The sequence below is a fragment of the Citrus clementina genome, unplaced genomic scaffold (assembly GCF_000493195.1).
Source record: "Citrus clementina cultivar Clemenules unplaced genomic scaffold, Citrus_clementina_v1.0 scaffold_4, whole genome shotgun sequence".
Lineage (NCBI taxonomy): Eukaryota > Viridiplantae > Streptophyta > Magnoliopsida > Sapindales > Rutaceae > Citrus > Citrus x clementina.
The window spans coordinates 22631401-22646402 of record NW_006262274.1 but is presented as its reverse complement, the minus strand read 5'-3'; the positions used below and the strand labels follow the sequence as shown (position 1 = coordinate 22646402).

Below are 15002 nucleotides of genomic sequence, written 5' to 3'. Positions count from 1 at the left end.
TTTAACAGTTTATTAACGGTACATTAAGGGTCGGAATGTCTTTTTCCATGAGATTTTGAATTCAATTCCGCTGTCCAAACTCTATTTGCTCTCAATTATCGACTATTTTGCAAAAACGGACGAATCTGTTCAAATGTTGCGGCCAAAAATATCCTAGGTTGTGTTGTGCAAAAACAGGAATTGCTGGGCCTGAACAGATAGGATAATACAAAAAAAAAAAAAAAAATCCTGATGTGGCAAAATCGGAGCGGGTAATGGGCCTGGTATAGTTTTACCCGAAAAGAGACGGCAATGGTTTTGCGCGGTAACCCGAAACTTTAGGAGAGAGGTACGAATGAAAATAAGAAAGATGGGTAGTTAATTAACGGAAATCGTGCGTGCGTATTACAGAAATGACGAAGAGAGAGACAAGACGACAATGACTTATAAATCTAAAATAAAACACCAAAATTTGAGAAATTTTCGGAAGTTGTTGTTCTGTAGTAACAAAGCCTAGCTCCATACGCGTACGGCCTGGAACCCAGATTATTATTGTTATTATTTTCGTTTTTGCCTTCATTGTCTGGAAATGGGTCGCTCGTTCTTGCAAGATTAGCTTCTTCCCCCATTTCTTAGTATTATCCAAAGGTTCCCATTTTGTTTCTCTTCTTTGATTCTTTCAAAATTTTTGGTTACCCGTTTGCATTTTGCGTCTCCAATTGGAAAAATTGTAGGGTAATCGAACTGACTGAAGAAATACAATTAATTGTAACAGAATTACACAGAGGAGGAAGAAAATTGAGTTTTAAAAGAGGAAATAATAACAATAAAAGAGGACAAATAAATAATAAAGAGCAGTAGAGGGGAAGCAGAATTGTGAAAAAATTAGGAGAATAATGGCAAACTCGGCGGAAACGCCGGGTCCTCCAGTAGCAAATAATGCATCATCAGGATTAGGGGAGAGGAAGGAAGAGGCAAAGGCACCGCCTGCCCCAGCAGAGAAAACTGAATCTCCTGAAAAGAAGGTGACCCCCCCTCCTGCTGATAATAATAATAATGGTGGCGGAGGCAATAACTCAACAACCCCAGCTGCCTCTCCTCCGCCTGCCTCTCCCCCACCCGCGTCGCCACCGCCTGCTTCGCCCCCACCTGCAGCTTCACCCCCACCAGGTTCACCTCCTCCAGCATCACCACCCCCGGCTTCGGGTTCAGCTTCGCCACCACCAGCTTCACCACCACCAACACGGTCAGAATCACAATCATCGCCACCACCTGGTGATGGTGGTGCTTCCCCTCCTCCTGAACAATCCAAGAATTCGCCCCCCGCTCCACCTGGTCAAGCATCTACTCCCCCTGATTCTCCCCCTCCTGGTATTCAATCCAATCAAGGAAATCCAGTGCCCTCAAATGGTACCACTGATTCCCGAGACACGAAATGGGCTCCGCCATCAAATCCTGGTTCTCCTCCATCCCCTTCAACATCTCAATCTGGAACCCCATCCACGCCAAACGAGAATTCTTCACCAAACGAACTTAGCCCTCCTTCAAATTCCAAGTCTCCCACTTCAAAATCATCACCTGAAGAATCATCCTCATCCTCACATTCTAACAGCAAGAAGACGCCTACTTCCAGTTCAGGGCACTCCAGTGATTCAACAAAAGGGAGTTCAAGTAATGATGATCAGGCTATCATTGGTGCAACAGCAGCAGGTGTGGTTCTCATTGTATTAATTGCCATCTTTTTTTTGGCAAGGGGAAGGAGAAGGAGACGAGATGCATATGCGACCCATTACATGCCCCCTCCCAACAATTTTAATGAAAAAACAGGTTACTTTATTTGTTTTTTGTTTTTTGGGTGTTCTCGTTGAATGTAATATTTTATGGATTTAATTTTTATTAATAATTTTTCTCATGTAGATGCATATTACTATACTCAGAATTACCAAATGGGAAATTCTGGTCCAGTAGACACCTACTATGGCTCGCAAACACCGCAGATGCACAGCTACGGGAGTCAAAGAGGGGTTGGGTACCATGGTGGGGGACCAGACTCTGGTGTTTTAGGTGGTTCTAAGTCCTTTTTTACCTATGAAGAGTTAATGGAAATAACAAATGGATTTGCTAGGGAAAATGTTATTGGTGAGGGAGGCTTCGGTTGTGTTTATAAGGGAAATCTACCAGAAGGGAAAGTGGTGGCTGTCAAGCAACTCAAGTCTGGCAGTGGGCAAGGGGAGAGAGAATTCAGGGCTGAAGTTGAGATTATCAGTCGTGTTCATCATCGACATTTGGTCTCCTTGGTGGGCTATTGCATTTCCGAGAAAAACAGATTGCTCATCTACGAATTTGTTCCAAATAACAATCTGGAGCATCATTTGCATGGTAAGATAATTTTAAAAAGTTTTCTCCTATCAGCTTGATTTTATGTTCTCAAATCACTAACTCAGATATTGATTTGTGTTATCAGGTAAAGGACAGCCGGTACTGGAATGGACCAAAAGAGTTAAGATTGCTCTCGGCGCAGCTAAGGGTTTGGCATATTTACATGAAGATTGTATGTATCTCTTTGTGCTTTCTCATCTCTAGTATCATGCATGTTGCCTGAAGAACTTACTATAGAAAACTGCAACGTCTCTTGGCGGTGAATTCATTATGACTGATGATTCATCGGTGGAGACTATTCAGAGAGATTACTCTGGTTTATTTTTCAATCTGCAAGTTACATGGGATGATATGTTTTCCTTTTTAGTGAAAGCAGCCAATGAAATACATAGTAGATTTCATCTTGTTACATGAAATGTTTCGTCATCGTTAAAAATTTTTATTGTATTTACTTTTCAAAATTTAAATTGGAATCATTGTAAGTTAAATTATATTATATATTCGAATAACCGAAACTGCCTTATCGTTATCTGATTTATATGTAGGTCATCCAAAAATTATTCACAGGGACATTAAGTCAGCAAACATTCTGGTGGACGATGAGTTCGAAGCACAGGTTACTGATTGCTAGTTTGCGATAAAAATCCTTTCTTTTTCTCTGCTGCTACGCGACATGGCTTTAATATGAGAATTGCTTCAAAAACAGGTGGCAGACTTTGGACTTGCCAAACTGAACGACACTACTCAGACCCACGTATCAACTAGGGTCATGGGGACATTTGGGTAGGTTTAAATTGTATAGAACAGCTGATTTCTTTTGCAACTTAGAGTTACTCTGTTTAGTTCTTATACTTGCGCTTCCTTGTCAGTTTTTGAGGTCCTTGAGCTATTAGAAGTCTTAATATAAGCACTTCGAATGGATAACTTGCCTGGAGTTTTTTTTTTTTAGATGTCTCAAAATAGTTTCAAGTTCAAAGAAAAGTACCTTCTTCTGGAAGGGAAGTGATGCAGAGCAAGAAATTGAAGAAATTCTAATTATATTTAAATGTATAATATTTAGGAATATTTTAATTAATTTGTATTCTAGTTTAATTTAGTTTACTATTTAGAGTCTTATTGTTTAGGTATTGCTTATTTGGGTAATATTCCTAATTTAGGCATAAGTCTTATTAAAATAGGTTTTATAATCATATTAGGATAAGTCTTTCTTAGTATAAATAAGTGTCTTTTGTAGCTTTTAAAGGCAGAATTTGGAGTTCAATAATATTTCAATTTTCAAATCTCTTTGTGAGTATTTGAACAGTTAATTTTTGGTATTCTGCGGAATCAACAAGTCTTAATCTCTAAATTCGCAGTATTCTTTTGAATCAACGTGAATTTAATTGTTTTTTTGTTCCGGTATTCTCTAGAATCAACGGAATATTTTGAACATTAAACTTCCGCTACATCAGGAAGAAAGAAGTTGACAACTTCTTAAGAGATTAGTACTTACAGCAGCATGTTTATAATATCTTAGCTACAAATATTTGTGTCTGATCATGCATCAATCTCGATTTGGCTTTCAGGTATTTGGCACCAGAGTATGCATCAAGTGGAAAATTGACTGATAGATCAGATGTATTCTCATTCGGAGTTGTGCTGCTAGAGCTTATAACAGGGCGTAAGCCAGTTGATCCAACTCAGCCTTTAGGGGATGAGAGTTTGGTTGAATGGGTATGGATTAATTTTTAAAAAATTCCTTCTTGTCTTCTTATGGCATGCTTGCTTCTCTGTGAACAATTTGTTGATATGATTTTGGCAGGCGCGACCTGTCCTTGTTCGTGCCATTGAAACTGGTGACTTGAGTGAAATAGTTGATCCACGGCTTGAAAAGCACTATGTGGAGAGTGAAATGTTTAGAATGATTGAGGCAGCTGCTGCATGTGTACGCCATTCTGGTCCAAAGCGTCCCCGCATGGTTCAGGTAATATCACCAGTCTCCATTTGATCTGTTTTTGTTTCAGCTGGTCTTATTTTCAGCATTGGAATGGAGAGTTTTGGAGTCGAAGAATGAAATTTTTTGTTTATTGTCTCTTAGGTGGTGAGGGCATTGGACAGTGAAGGAGAAATGTCTGATCTCAGCAATGGGGTGAAATATGGTCAAAGCACCGTTTATGATTCTGGGCAATACAATCAAGACATAATGATGTTCCGGAAGATGGCACTTGGCCTCGGGGACAGCTCTGACATGAGCGGAGAATACACTTCCAGAGAGGCATCCCGTGGACACTCGGGTTCATTTATGTCTCAAGGGACTTCGAGCGAGTTCACCAGTGGTGAGTCAGAAACTCGAGCCATGAACCAACATTATAGTGAGCAGAGATACAGCGGTGGTCAAGGCCGCTATGGTCATCGGTTTTAGCCTAAAGGAAATTTTCCTGAATATGTCTGCTAGCCTAGATTCTTCTTCACATTTTATCTTACAATACTGGGAAAGGCCTTATCTCACCGGTAACATTTGTTTGACCTGATCCAATACTCATTAGCGTGTAAACAAAATTAACTTTTTATGTGAAATAGTGATGCATTCTTTAGTTCCCTCGAATGATTTAGCAGAGAATGGGGAAAGCTTGTAAAGTGAGTTTTATTCTTGTTTTCTTTTTCAGTGATTAAACACGTTTCCATTATAGCAAGTCTTTCTGTTTTGGTGTGCTTAGTTATCAGAAAGTTCTGACTATTATGTTAAGTTTGAGCTCATAGCAAAATGAGCCCATATATTTTACACTTTTCATATTTATTTTACGTTCTTTTTAAAGCCCTGGTATTTCCCTAACTAGTAATATCATTTCAGAATAAGTTTGCCTGAAGTTTCGAGCAAATGAAGGGAGTGACAAACAAGACCAGTGGTTGATACTATGCCGTTTTTGAAACCAACAAAGAGGAGGGAAAAGACTACCACGTTCATACTTTCAACAGCTAAAAGTTAAATCATATTCAAACACGCTTGATTTTGGATGCTTGGTGAAGGAAAAAAATGTCAATTTAGATTGAATGGAGCTCTCTACTTTATATCGGTTGAACCCTTCGTTATCTAAGATTGGAAAACTGTATCAGCTTCCTTTCCTGTTTTGCACTTCATATCTGCTGCATTACCCTGTTAGCTCGATCAATGTCTCTCTTAATTTCTTCAGTCGAATGTTTTCCTTATGTGCCTAACAGGAAAATTAAAAGAGTTACTATGTATTAGAACAAAAAATTAATGAACTATGTTTAAGATCAGTCATTCTGTTTTGTTCCATTTTCAGCAATTGTCATAACATAATACTATACCAGCATCCAAGGAGTATCTTCTGCATTTTCTCATTTTTTGCTACATGTTCTCACTTAGTTTTTGTGAAAGCTCCAATGGAGCAAGCACCTTGTTAACTCCCACTTCAATACTACAATTTCTTGCTATCAAATCTTACCTGAACCCTGAGAATGTTCAGCACCTTGCCATTGAATGTGGTAACATTGGCATCTATCACTTGAAGCTCTAAAGAATTTATAGCCTCCATCAACCTCACAAATCCACCTCGCTCATGCTCACACAACAGCTTAATTAAGAAATCTCTATCGTTGATCTGGTTCACTTCTACTCGCACCTAGGAAGATATTCCATGCGGAAATTACTGAGCATTTGATGGGGGGCTGCTAAATTATATAATTCATAGCCTTTCTTTTTTCATAAGTAAGAGTAGAAAAAGTCGCAGCTAAATTAGAGGATCTGCTGCTATATTCTGTACCTCTGATTTTCCCTTTTCGCCACAGGCTGGGAAACTTTTATTGTGCTCACTAGCAGGCAAGTACGTGGTGCTGGTGCCTTCATGTATCTCATCCAATTTGAATGATTTCATTTCTTCATTATCCTTCTCACAGTCCTCATTTTCCTTTAGTTCATCCTGGAGTTTATCCACCTCCTGCAGCAACTCCTTAATATATTCAGCTGCATCTCCTAGAATAGCAGCTCTATCCATCTACAAGAATGCATTAACAAAATTTCCATGAAAATTAAATAATAAATGAAATCAAATATGCTATTGTAGTATTTGAAAAATAGGTAATGTTAACCTTGGATATCTTGGGGACTAGAGCGCGTAAAGCAAAGAGCCCATCTTTTAGCTTGTTCCTCCTGTTCCTTTCTGTAATAAGATTCTTGGCCCTTCCCAGCCTGTGTCTTTCTCCCAGTTCTTCCTTAAACACATGGCTTTTGCACTTAGGTCTTTTGGCGAAGGAATTTCCAATTGGCTGCATCAGAGGTGCATTTTGAGCAATGTAGCCATAATTTGAATCAAATGATGGATGCTCAATTGAAGGATTTGAACCCCTGGATGATCCCTCATTGTAAGGGTGGGTGTTAAATTGGGTTGCAGCAGAAAGAACTTGGGTACCGGGAACGAATGTTAACAACTGAAGAGGAGATGGAAAGTTTTGTAAGTTCTCTTTGAGCAAGATATCAAGACATTTTTCATCTAGGCCCACATCGTAAGAGCTTCCTGCTGGCACAACTCTTTGTTCTATAGATGTGTTACAGTGAGCTAGGACTAACTCTATGATGTTCTGATCTTTTGATATCTGAAAAAGGTACGTTGTCTTGTCATTGAAGGATAAACACTCGATCACCTTGTTGAAATGTAATAAAAATCTGAATAGATCTTACATGCTTTGCGGCAAAGAGTTCAATAAGACCACCAAAAACAGGAATTAGAACTCGAGTGGAATTTGATTGCTGTAAAGAAATAACATTCACCAAAGTCAAAACAGAATGAATCATCACATTAAGCATTAGTTTCGGTAGTACAGACAATAAAGTAAGATGCATATATTTGTTTCTAATTAATTGACAATAATGCATGCTTGGCAGGGGACTTTCAGAAAGAATGTGTCGAAGCTCATAGATTTGGATTTTAGGCCTTTACTTCTGTTTGTAAAGGAGCTGACTTGGCCAGACATTCAGTCTTATTAATCAATGAATGAAAAACACTGTGAAGAATCAACTTAAGCTTGACAAGTCAGTCAATGTTTTTGATAATTTCCAATTGAAGGACTTAATAAATAGTAACTCATGTTTCTTTCTAATCAGACCATGTTGTGCCGACCAAAGTTATGTTTGTTGTAATGAAAGAGGCGGGTAGAAAGAAATGCTCACATGTGAAGCAATCGAGTCTGAGGAATTGGCAAGGCTAATCCACTTGGGCTGGTTTGTAATCACCACCTCTCCATGAATTCTGAACGTTTCATTCAAATACGAAATCTTTCTAAACAATCAACAAACACGTAGAGAACTGAGAAACTGAGAGAAAATGGAACATACCCAGAATAAAGATCCATGAAAGAAGGTAACTGGGCAAGAGCCTCACAAGCCTTGGTCCTCGCAGAATGCTTCAAGTGAGCATCCCTGCAGAAAGAAAACTTCTGCTCTTCCCCACTTTCTTCTTTGACCTTAACATACTCAAAACCACCCCCAACACCACCACTACAACAGCAACCCAACCATTCAATAAACCTAGAAAACCATTCAAAATATTAATTTAATTTTGTTCACAACCAAAGAGATTGAATACTAAATACTGCAAAACAAGTAAAAAAACCAATGTGGGAAGTTTTTTTTTTGTTCCTCCCCTGGCTATTTAGCTCAAAATGAAGTACCTTGAAGGGTCATCACCTAACTTCCACACAACACAATAATCCCAAGCCTTTGAATCAACAAAGGGTCTTAGCCACTCAACAGCTTTCTCCAAGTCTCTCATGTCTCCTCTCTCTTCGGAGCTTTTATTCTTCTGGGTTTCTTTATATATAGTGTAAATTTGTAGTAACAATGATATTTTATTTAATGCATTCCTTAATTTATCAATCTTTTGTTTCTTTCTCTACAAGACAAAGGTAACTAACTTCGTCTGATTAAGACTGTGAGTATCAGCTTAATCAGTACAAAATCTGCAGCGACAGCCAGGAATCTGATAGCTGCAGGGAGATATGCAGCAGAAAACGGCCATCGAATGGTTCCAAATTGCTCTGGTGAAATACTGACAGCTACCCTTAACTGCTTGCAAATCATCAAATTTCATTGTTTTATTAAATAAGAAATACATTTATCCAAAAAAAAAAAAAAGAAATACAACGCTCGTTACTCCCCTTTTATGTGGATTTTACACGCGCTCTGACAGTCGACAATAATACCACTAATTTTGGTACTTTCCGAGATGTTTTTGGCTTAATTTTATTTTTTTTCTTCTTTTAAAAGAATTTAGTTTTTCCTTTTTTTCTTTCTTTTGTTTTTTCCTAAAATTATATTTAAAAATGCCGTCCTGAACATTGTCTCCAATTGCGCGTGGAGGAAAAATGCTTGTTCCAAAGATAGGAATATCAAAGAAAGGGAATATATTCAAATTCAATCCGATGCAATTTGCTTTTCCAAAACGGTACTACATAGTCGTATCAAAGCTGCACAAATCTCTGCAAGAGGAAAATCAAACGGCCAGCATTCAATTATTCATCAAAATTGTTGAGTTGTACTTAGTATATACAGATACAACATGAAGGTAAAATATTTTTAATGCAGTTGCTTTCTTTTATCTTTGGTTCTAAAACCAAACAAATTTTTCGGGGGGGAAAAAAAAATTCGATCGCCGGTTCAAGGGCAAGTACCTGTCAGACGAAAATTAATTGTTTGGAATCATTGGATGATGTAGATTTTGATGGGGAAATTTGATACATATATTGCCATTGAAATCAGTTCATGCCAAGCAGGAAAGTAGGGCTCTTAATATTGTGCATCACAACCTTAATATATCTTATGCCAAATAAGATAATTCTGTTAAGACACGTATAATTACACAATTCAAGCTGCTGCCGCTACAAATAAAAAAAAAAAAAACTGAAAAGAGGAGAAGAATTAAAATAGAATATGGTTTCTTGAAACATGTTTACACATGTAGTTGTTGAATCATGCACGGTCCTTGGGCTCTCCAAAGCTAACAATCTTGGGAGCAACTCTGATGTCTCCATTATTAAACTGCTTGAAGCCTCTGCTTTCACCATTGCCAGCAGGTTTTGAAGCAGCAATATTCTTATCAAACCCAAACTCCAGTTCCGTCGTTTCTCTTTCTCTGCGGCGAAAGCTGGGGTTTCTTTCGGGATCTGGCCCGAATTCCAGGTCCCTTCCAGCTCCAGGCTTGCCTCTTGGACGAATTTGCTTTGAAGGCTTCTCTTTGTGACCGTGAGAGCTGTGGTGGCGCCTGTTGCAAAGGCGCCCAAGACAGCAAGCTATTGCTGATATAACAATAATAACAGCCAGGACTATGAAAACTGTCCCAAATGATCCATTTGAGTGGGCCGACGAGGAAACTGCTGGCGGCTGCCCTGTTACAGTGTTTGGATATACCAAACCGGGCTGCTGCGGTTGCTGCAACGACGTCGAAGACATGGACTTGTCGTAGTTTGGTTTCGAGAAGAGAACAAACGCTGATGCCTGATGGATTTATTAGTCGTTATAAGTTTCTGCAGCTCTTGTTCTTTGAGTGCAGACAAAGGGAGACTTTGGCCAAAACTCATGAATCAAGCAAGAATAATGTTATTGCTTGTGAGTGTTAGGAGAGGCAATGTGTTTTAAGTTATAATGGGTTTCAATTTTCAAACATGTTTTTTTTTTTCAATTCAATAAAGAAGTTAGGTTCTTTTAATAAAGAAACAAACTAAAGATATTCTTTTGTGTTCTTTACTGCAGAAGATGGGGCATTTGCCCCCTGGCTTTGCTTTGTATGGGGAGAAAGGAAGATTTTGGAGCCTTTTGACGCGCATAATCTCATTTTCTTCAATAAAAAACCAGCGGTTTAATTAGGTACAAATTATTAGGCACTTAGCATCTAATCATTGGAATGGAATAATCTCCTGCACAATTCATGCATACAACCATGCAAGTCTTCATATGCATTCACAAACTGTACTCTGTTATGGCCTCTTACAATCTTCATTGCCACAGCACAGCTTGGAAATTGACACATTCCAATAATGTCGTGAATTGAAAGTCCTTGTGGGGCATATTCATGCATAAGCTTTTCCTCAAATTTTGATTAGACCCTATGGAAATTTGGTCCAATTTGTAAGGCTTGCAGCAAATCTGGAAAAGAGAAGAAAATATGGGTTCAACTTAGGGATCTGTGTAACAAATATCAAACTCCATTTTCCCATACAGAAGCTTATCTGCTGCTTAATGGAGGGGTCACCTTCTTCTTGATTTTCATCTTTATTCCTTTCTTTAACAAAGAAGATTCTACTAGAGTGGACTGAGCTTGATGATACGTCTTTTGATGATTAGAAAATATCATTTAAAAAAATTAATACGCAATTATCTATAAAGAAGGGGATGTCACAATTAGGATCAACTGACAAAGTTTTTGGCGTACACACCTGCCACCAATGTGTACAGACAAAAGATAAGCAGCAATATGTAGGACAGTAGGTCTTCCTTTTCCCTCTTCTTTTTACCAAGATTTGGAACCAGGATTTACCATAACGGGTAATTTTTAAAAATCTCCCTGAGGTTCGAGTTGTTGCAAGTAGATGGCCAAAATCGTTTTATTTGTAAAAGACCCCTTACGTTTTAGTTCCGTTTGATTACCGTTTGACTAATTAGGGGCATTATTGACATTTTATATTGTCATCAAAAAGTTGCCGTTCTTCGCGAAAGCAGAAGAGAGAAGTCATTCTTCGCGAAAGCAGAAGTAACCATCCCTGTCCTGAGGCAAGGCATTGGAGTTGGAAACTGAGTTCTGGAAAATCAACAACTGAGAATGCTTTCTTTAGAGGATCATAAATTGCATTCTTGGTTTCACCGGAGAATTCACCCAAGAAAAACAGCAAAGGCGACGGAGCTTGATCTTGTTGTAGTTGACAAGGCTGACCCATGGCTGCTTTAAGTGGATGTAAGTCAAGTAACAAAGACAATTTTTGAAGTTTTGGCTGGTTGATGTGCGGAAATGCGATATACAAAGCCAAAAGAAAGAAGGAAATTTCACAAGAATTTCTTTCCTGATTTGTTTTGTTCTTTTGTATCTTGTTTCCTTTTTTGTTTTGGTTTCCGGATCAGATGTAATTTTTTGAAAAATTTATGGCTGATATTCATCTCTTCCTCCTAACGCCCCTGTGGTGTTGTTGACTACCCCTTCCATTGACCCGCAAGCACCAATCTCAAGATGTTGTTGGAGTTGCCCAAGAGAGAAAAGGAACTTTTTGATAAAACGGCAACTTTTTTATGACAATATAAAATGTCAATAATGCCCCTAATTAGTCAAACGGCAATCAAACGGAACTAAAATGTAAGAGGTCTTTTACAAATAAAACGATTTTGGCTATCTACTTGCAACAACTTCGAACCTCAGGGGAGGTTTTTAAAAATTACCCTTACCCTAACCCGTTTCAATTCAAATTACCTCAAGAACTAATATCCTGAGGACAATTTGAACTCATTAACCACGCTTCTTACCTTGAAGATGAAGAGTGAGATTTAGAGCACTCAAGTTGGTGGGAGAATATTGAACACGGTCCATGTTGCATTTCTGCTCTCTTCGAAGGTATCTAAAATTTTAACTGAAAATATGTAGAAAAACTTGTAATTTATAGTTAATAAAAAAATTTTAGTATAACAGAGAAATAGATCTATTTGATCGTATATATGTTCATGTGTTACAAGACCCCATAGTCTTTGTTGATGAGTTGTTGGCTTGTTGCTAAGAACAGTACACAGCTCAATTTTGCTCACTCCAGAAGCTAATGTAGTCCTAAAGTTGAAAAGAAGACGTAATTGTATGTTTTTAAGAAGATATTAAGGTTTGTACTTTTTCTCGTGCAGGATAGGATAGCTAAGATTGACCTTAAAATGAGAAATGACTTTTACTTTCAGTTGATCACTTGTTTGGTATGCCAAAGTTTGTTTGTGCCATTAGTAATAGGCTTTTGCTACCTTACGTTGCATGCAAGGTACAGCCTCTCACAAGGTTGGTGGGCCCAAGTGAGACCCACATATGAATTTGTGAGAAGCTGTGCCTTACGTTGCCTTAGTAATATACTAGAGACATTGTGAAACCACATGAATTTCCTATGCTGAGCCTGAGGAAACCTGTAGGTCGTAAAAATGAGAAAGCATAAGCTCTGTTTCTGGACGCAAAGGACTTTCGATGGGCCGAGTGAAGGGAACCCCAATAACCCACCAAGAGATTTATATATATATATATATTAAAGGCACAAAAAGAGCTTTAACCAAAATTCAACCAAAATCAAAATGCAACTCGGAACTCATATATTACCTGCTATTTACCATCCAATTCAGCCATAAATTTATATAAGCCACTCAAACTCAACACATGAGATCCAAAGTCCATTATAGCTCTTGCACAAATTTCAGGCTTAACAATTCAAGATTCAATGTTAATTTTCCTATTACCCCTCTTCTTCCTTCAATCTCCAACAGGTACATTACGTAAGTTACTCATGATTTCTCCTACGCTCTCACACTAACCCAATTAATTTCTCTGGTTGCAGTGGCTGCACCAATTGGAATATGTTATGGTCGCGTTGCAGACAACCTTCCACGACCATCTGATGTCATCAACCTTCTCACATCCAATGGCATTTCAAATGTACGCGTCTTTAATCCTGTCCCATTAACTCTAAAATCATTTTCAGGCACCGGAATCAACCTCATCATTGGCGTGCCTAACGAAATCCTCCCTTCCCTAGCAGCAGGCAGCCCCACATTCTCCCTGGAATGGCTTCAATCCAACATCTTTTATCACATCCCCACCAACCAAATCCGCTACCTTGCCGTTGGCAATGAAGTCCTTTCTAAAGATCCATATTACTCTCCCTTTGTAGTACCTGCTATGATAAATCTTTATCAGGCTTTACAAACTCTTAACCTAGCAAATTCTGTGAAGCTATCTTCACCACAAGCAGCTTCAGTTCTCTCAGCATCATACCCTCCATCTTCGGGAACATTTGATCCTTACATTGTCTCCAACATAGTTCCTCTCCTTCGGTTCTTAAATGATACTAACTCACCTTTCATGGTTAATGTGTATCCATACTTAAGCTACACTAGCAGCTCAGAATACATTTCCTTAGACTATGCACTATTTAGAAGTGACAAAGCAGTGCTTCAAGATGGTGCATTAGCTTACGGTAATCTTTTTGATGCAAGCATTGATGCTTTCATTTATGCAATTGAGAAAGAGGGGTTTGTTGGGGTTCCTTTGGTGGTAACGGAGACAGGGTGGCCGACGAGCGGCGGCGCAGAGGCCAGCGTGGAAAATGCGTTGGCGTATAATGAGAATGTGGTGAGAAGGGCACAGGCTGGCGTGGGGACACCAAAGAGGCCCGGACAAGGCGTTGCAGTTTTCTTATTTGATCTTTTTGATGAGGATGGCAAGAGCGGAGCGGAATATGAGAGGCATTTTGGGATTTTTGGACTTGATGGATCCAAAATTTATGATATTAGATTTAACTGAGAGTAATGCTTGTATTGCTGTCACATAATTAGAATTATTGTCCATCACATCGACAGCGTTAAAATTTTCAAAAGGTTGTTTCTATGTGGAAGTATACTTGGAAATTTCTGAAGATGTTTTTGTCAACGTCCACTTTGAATTTCGGGAGCGCTGAGTGTGAACGAATAAGTATAGCATAAAAGTAGTTGATGCCTCGCGGCCAATGGTCTCAAGAACGGAAGTGATTCCACAACTTTTTCTTTTTTAAAATAAAAAGAACGAAAAAGAAAATCGGGGAATATTATTATTCGACTATACACTAAATTAATTGAAAATTATTATTCAGATTCTTACAGATATTTTTTGTGATCGACGAATGATTATGCACTTATCCAAAATAAATTAGTATTATTTAGAAAAATAGTTTTTGTAATTTAGGGCAGTGGGTAGGGAAGGCAAAAATTCCCATGGGGACGGATATTTTCGGGGATTTTTTTCATTCAAGGAGGGTATCGGGATAATTTTAAACCTATTTTTTTATTCGGGGAGGGGACGGGGATGAGGTGGAATCCCCATCCCCTACCAATTTTCCCATTTTAATTTTTAATTTTATTTTATTTTTAAAATTACTAATAAATAAATAACAAAATTATAAATATTATTAAAAATAATAAATATCAAAATATTTATATTATTAAATGCTAATAGGTATCCTACATTAGCTCGAATTGTTAGAGATATTTTGGCAATTCCAATTACAACAGTTGCTTCTGAATCAGCTTTTAGCACCGGTGGTAGAGTTGTGAGCCCACACCGTAACAAACTTCATCCAAACACATTGGAGGCCTTAATGTGCTGTCAAAGTTGGTTATGAACTTACAATAACAGTATGAGTTTATTTTATATTGTGATTATATTATACAATTATTAATATTTGTACTTATAAGTTACTTTACTTATATTATTTTCATTGTTTTATAATTATTTTAATAATTTATATTTTGAATGTGACTTTGTAATGGATCAATATTAATGTAAGATATATTTTGAACTTTATTTTTATCTAAATTTTTTATTTTAATATGATTAATTTAAAATCAAAAATAAAAATAATGTATTAGACTATTCGTTATTCGGGGACCG

At 37.9% G+C, this 15002-nt stretch overlaps 4 protein-coding genes across 5 annotated transcripts; 2 read left to right on the top strand and 2 right to left on the bottom strand.

Moving 5' to 3' along the window:
- Window positions 1-823: 823 nt before the first annotated feature.
- Window positions 824-5221, top strand: LOC18044132 (proline-rich receptor-like protein kinase PERK13). Of its 2 annotated transcripts, XM_024185267.1 has the most exons (9): window positions 824-1806; window positions 1897-2358; window positions 2444-2530; window positions 2904-2974; window positions 3065-3141; window positions 3924-4071; window positions 4160-4321; window positions 4436-4673; window positions 5189-5221. In XM_024185267.1, exons 1-9 carry the CDS (start codon window positions 876-878, stop codon window positions 5191-5193), a joined length of 2181 nt encoding a protein of 726 aa, XP_024041035.1. In that variant the 5' UTR covers window positions 824-875; the 3' UTR covers window positions 5194-5221. The 2 variants fall into 2 exon arrangements, with proteins under 2 accessions (XP_024041035.1, XP_024041034.1); XM_024185266.1 differs by lacking the exon at window positions 5189-5221 and having other exon boundaries at window positions 4436-4934.
- On the bottom strand, window positions 5207-8126 carry LOC18044131 (transcription factor bHLH90). Its single transcript, XM_024185268.1, has 8 exons — window positions 8026-8126; window positions 7691-7882; window positions 7526-7604; window positions 7037-7105; window positions 6448-6951; window positions 6123-6353; window positions 5805-5981; window positions 5207-5549 (listed from the first exon to the last, which is right to left on the bottom strand). The coding sequence occupies exons 1-8, from the start codon at window positions 8124-8126 to the stop codon at window positions 5487-5489; spliced, it is 1416 nt and encodes a 471-aa protein (XP_024041036.1). The 3' UTR covers window positions 5207-5486.
- Window positions 8127-9050: 924 nt separating this feature from the next.
- On the bottom strand, window positions 9051-9952 carry LOC18044130. The gene has a single exon (XM_006438312.2). It carries the CDS (start codon window positions 9800-9802, stop codon window positions 9323-9325), a length of 480 nt encoding a protein of 159 aa, XP_006438375.1. The 5' UTR covers window positions 9803-9952; the 3' UTR covers window positions 9051-9322.
- A 2763-nt stretch (window positions 9953-12715) lies between these two features.
- LOC18044129 (glucan endo-1,3-beta-glucosidase) lies at window positions 12716-14096 on the top strand. Its single transcript, XM_024186472.1, has 2 exons — window positions 12716-12844; window positions 12916-14096. Exons 1-2 carry the CDS (start codon window positions 12799-12801, stop codon window positions 13878-13880), a joined length of 1011 nt encoding a protein of 336 aa, XP_024042240.1. The 5' UTR covers window positions 12716-12798; the 3' UTR covers window positions 13881-14096.
- The last annotated feature ends 906 nt before the right edge of the window (window positions 14097-15002 follow it).

Coding starts and splice junctions, on each gene's coding strand:
- LOC18044130 (XM_006438312.2), bottom strand. CDS start 9,802: ATGTCTTCGACGTCGTTGCAGCAACCGCAGCAGCCCGGTTTGGTATAT.
- LOC18044131 (XM_024185268.1), bottom strand. CDS start 8,126: ATGAGAGACTTGGAGAAAGCTGTTGAGTGGCTAAGACCCTTTGTTGAT. Junction 7,883..8,025: donor TTAGGTGATGACCCTTCAAG/GTACTTCATTTT, acceptor ATGGTTTTCTAG/GTTTATTGAATGGTTGGGTT. Junction 6,952..7,036: donor AACTCTTTGCCGCAAAGCAT/GTAAGATCTATT, acceptor TACCTTTTTCAG/ATATCAAAAGATCAGAACAT.
- LOC18044132 (XM_024185266.1), top strand. CDS start 876: ATGGCAAACTCGGCGGAAACGCCGGGTCCTCCAGTAGCAAATAATGCA. Junction 2,359..2,443: donor TCTGGAGCATCATTTGCATG/GTAAGATAATTT, acceptor TTGTGTTATCAG/GTAAAGGACAGCCGGTACTG. Junction 2,531..2,903: donor GGCATATTTACATGAAGATT/GTATGTATCTCT, acceptor ATTTATATGTAG/GTCATCCAAAAATTATTCAC.
- LOC18044129 (XM_024186472.1), top strand. CDS start 12,799: ATGTTAATTTTCCTATTACCCCTCTTCTTCCTTCAATCTCCAACAG. Junction 12,845..12,915: donor CTTCCTTCAATCTCCAACAG/GTACATTACGTA, acceptor CTCTGGTTGCAG/TGGCTGCACCAATTGGAATA.